General features: G+C 42.6%; 1 protein-coding gene across 1 annotated transcript in view; it reads left to right on the top strand.

The window, feature by feature from the left end:
• The window catches only part of LOC138863234 (putative neural-cadherin 2), a 34,063-nt gene that overhangs the window by 16,994 nt on the left and 14,569 nt on the right, over nucleotides 1–2,500 (top strand). Inside the window, exons 7-8 of the mRNA XM_070127411.1 lie at nucleotides 972–1,277; nucleotides 2,262–2,432. Of these exons, the coding sequence (XP_069983512.1) occupies nucleotides 972–1,277; nucleotides 2,262–2,432 (477 nt within the window). The remainder of the gene's footprint in view (nucleotides 1–971; nucleotides 1,278–2,261; nucleotides 2,433–2,500) is intronic.

The following is a 2,500-nucleotide window of genomic DNA, read 5'->3' as shown; positions in this document are numbered from 1 at the left end:
GGAAACGGTTTGGGTAAAGTTGTTTATAGGGCTTTCTGGGAAGCGATGGGATATTAAGAATTTACATTAATAGTATATAAGTAGTTACGTTTTGATATGATGTCTGATATTAGGAAACTTAAGGAATTTAAATGGCTGAATAGGGTTGGAAACGGTTTGGGTAAAGTTGTTTATAGGGCTTTCTAGGAAGCGAAGGGACTGATATTGAACATTGCATTGACAGTACACAAGTATTTACGTTTTATTATGGTGTTATTTTTTCATGACTGAGACTTGGAAACTTAAGGAGTTTAAATATCTAAATAGGGTTGGAAACGGTTTGGGTAAAGTTGTTTATGGCACTTTATAGGAAGTGATGAAATATCCAATAAGACTTTATATTAACAACACTCGTATTGACATTATAGTGATGCTTTTTCATGACTGATATAGATAAAAAAAAATGGGAGACAAAGTGTGTTCAAGTCTCTTTATAGTGTTGGAACCGGTTTGGGTAAAGTTGTTTGTAGGACTTGAATGTGAAGGAACCAATATTAAGAAATAGCATGAATAGTATTCGTAATGACATTCTATAATGGTGATGTTGTTTATGACTGATAATAATTGAGTGAAATTAGAGAAAAGCATCTGAGTGACGATACAAAAAAACTGTAAGCCATAATAACGGTAATAATGATATGAACAATTGTATTACAAATCATTATCGCAGACTACTGTTTAGCGAGACAGATCCTGTTCAAATGGCGCTGAGATATAGGAATACCAGTCTGTACCTTCCTCACGTCACCTAAGACAAGATTAATGTTATTTCGATTTTAGATAGATGGTATTGAACACAACGCAGATAGATATTGATTAGACACTATATATTTGACATATATTACTTTAGTCCTATTCTAACGCCACTTGTTCTCCCCTCCTCCCCCCTTCCACCTCTCCTCCTCCCCTCCTTCCCTCTCCCCCCCTCAAAGAACGGCCAGGGCGTGCTGGGGCGCCTGTTGAGGGGCGTGGTGGGCGCTGTGGGCGGAGAATCGAGTCGCGTCGAAGTGGTGAGTGTCTACGGGCGTCTCCCCGCCCCCGGTCAGCCCAAACCCTTTAGTTTCTCCGACGTGTCTTCGAGGAGGCCTCCATCAGAGCCTTCGTCAGGAGGCCCGTCCGCCCTGCAACGCCCGCCGCCCGCGCCCTCGGCCTGCGTCTGGCTCAGCGTGCGGGAGGAGGGCGGCGCCTACATGGACCCCATCAAACTTCAGGGCCTGCTGGAGCTTCACACGCGGAAGGTGCGTGTCAGGTGATGCCAGCAGCTATTTAATGCTTTTTTATGCCTTGAGTATCGCCATATCCTATTAGAAGATTATGATTATCTAGCACTATTATCTATCGCTATTAAGAGTATCGCCATATCCTTTTAGAAGATTATGATTATCTACCATTATTATCTATCGCTATGAAGAGGTTGCTATTACCTAATTTCACTCGCAGAAAGATCGCGTTAAGTGATATTTACAGCAATTTTATGCTTTTTTTTTCGTAAGTCCTCTGACCATTATCCATCTCCCTATTTGCCCATTATCTATCCCTATTAAAAGGTTATCATTACATGACCTCACCATCAATTCCTAATAGGAGATAACGAGCAATCAAACCCTTTATAATTGACTGGAATCATATGCGTGAGGCTATCCACCATTGCAATTACCGCATATCTCTCTACCATAGGCTGTCCCATTTCCATTCCCATACGTTCGGTTATACGGTACATTCAGGACACTAAAGATTAGGTTTAGGATACAGCCCGACCATAAAGCGCTGATGCATATGAGCATTAGCTCTGAACACGTTTATATATGCAAACGGTGATCTCTGCGTCTGTCTATGTACATATGTATGTGTGTGTGTGTGTGTGTGTGTGTGTGTGTGTGTGTGTAAGATTTATATATGCATATATATTTATATATATCTCTATATCTGTTGCTGTGACACTTATCTATCTATATCTCAATCTGTATATATATATTTTTCTCTCTCTCTATCTGTATCTCTTTCTATCTGTTTTTTTTTCTCTCTCTCTCGTACACACACACACACTCTTTCTCTCTCTCTACACACACACACACACACACACACACCCTACCTCTCTCTCTCTGTCTGTCTGTCTCTCTCATTCTCTCTCTCTCTCTTAATCTATCTGTCTACCATTACCATCCGTTATCTATCAATCTCCTTCCGTTATTATCCTATTTCCGTTCCCTCCTCGACGCCAGATAACCGAGGCGACGAAACTGGCTGTGCTGATGGACGAATGTGGTCAGGCGTCCGGAACTTGGCCTTCAGGAAACCCCTTCTTCGGGCCCTCCCTCCCTCACCTCCTGCAGGATCAGATCAGGGACCCCTCCTCGGCAGCCTCCCTTCCCTCCACTTCCCTCCCTCTGCAGGTGAGTGACGGTTATCGCCTCTGCAGTGGTAGCTACAGCAAATTGTTTCTGACCGTCCTAGCAATTCT

The sequence above is a fragment of the Penaeus vannamei genome, chromosome 11, assembly GCF_042767895.1.
Source record: "Penaeus vannamei isolate JL-2024 chromosome 11, ASM4276789v1, whole genome shotgun sequence".
NCBI lineage: Eukaryota > Metazoa > Arthropoda > Malacostraca > Decapoda > Penaeidae > Penaeus > Penaeus vannamei.
Note: the sequence above shows the minus strand (reverse complement) of the source record. Positions and strands in the feature narration are given on the sequence as shown.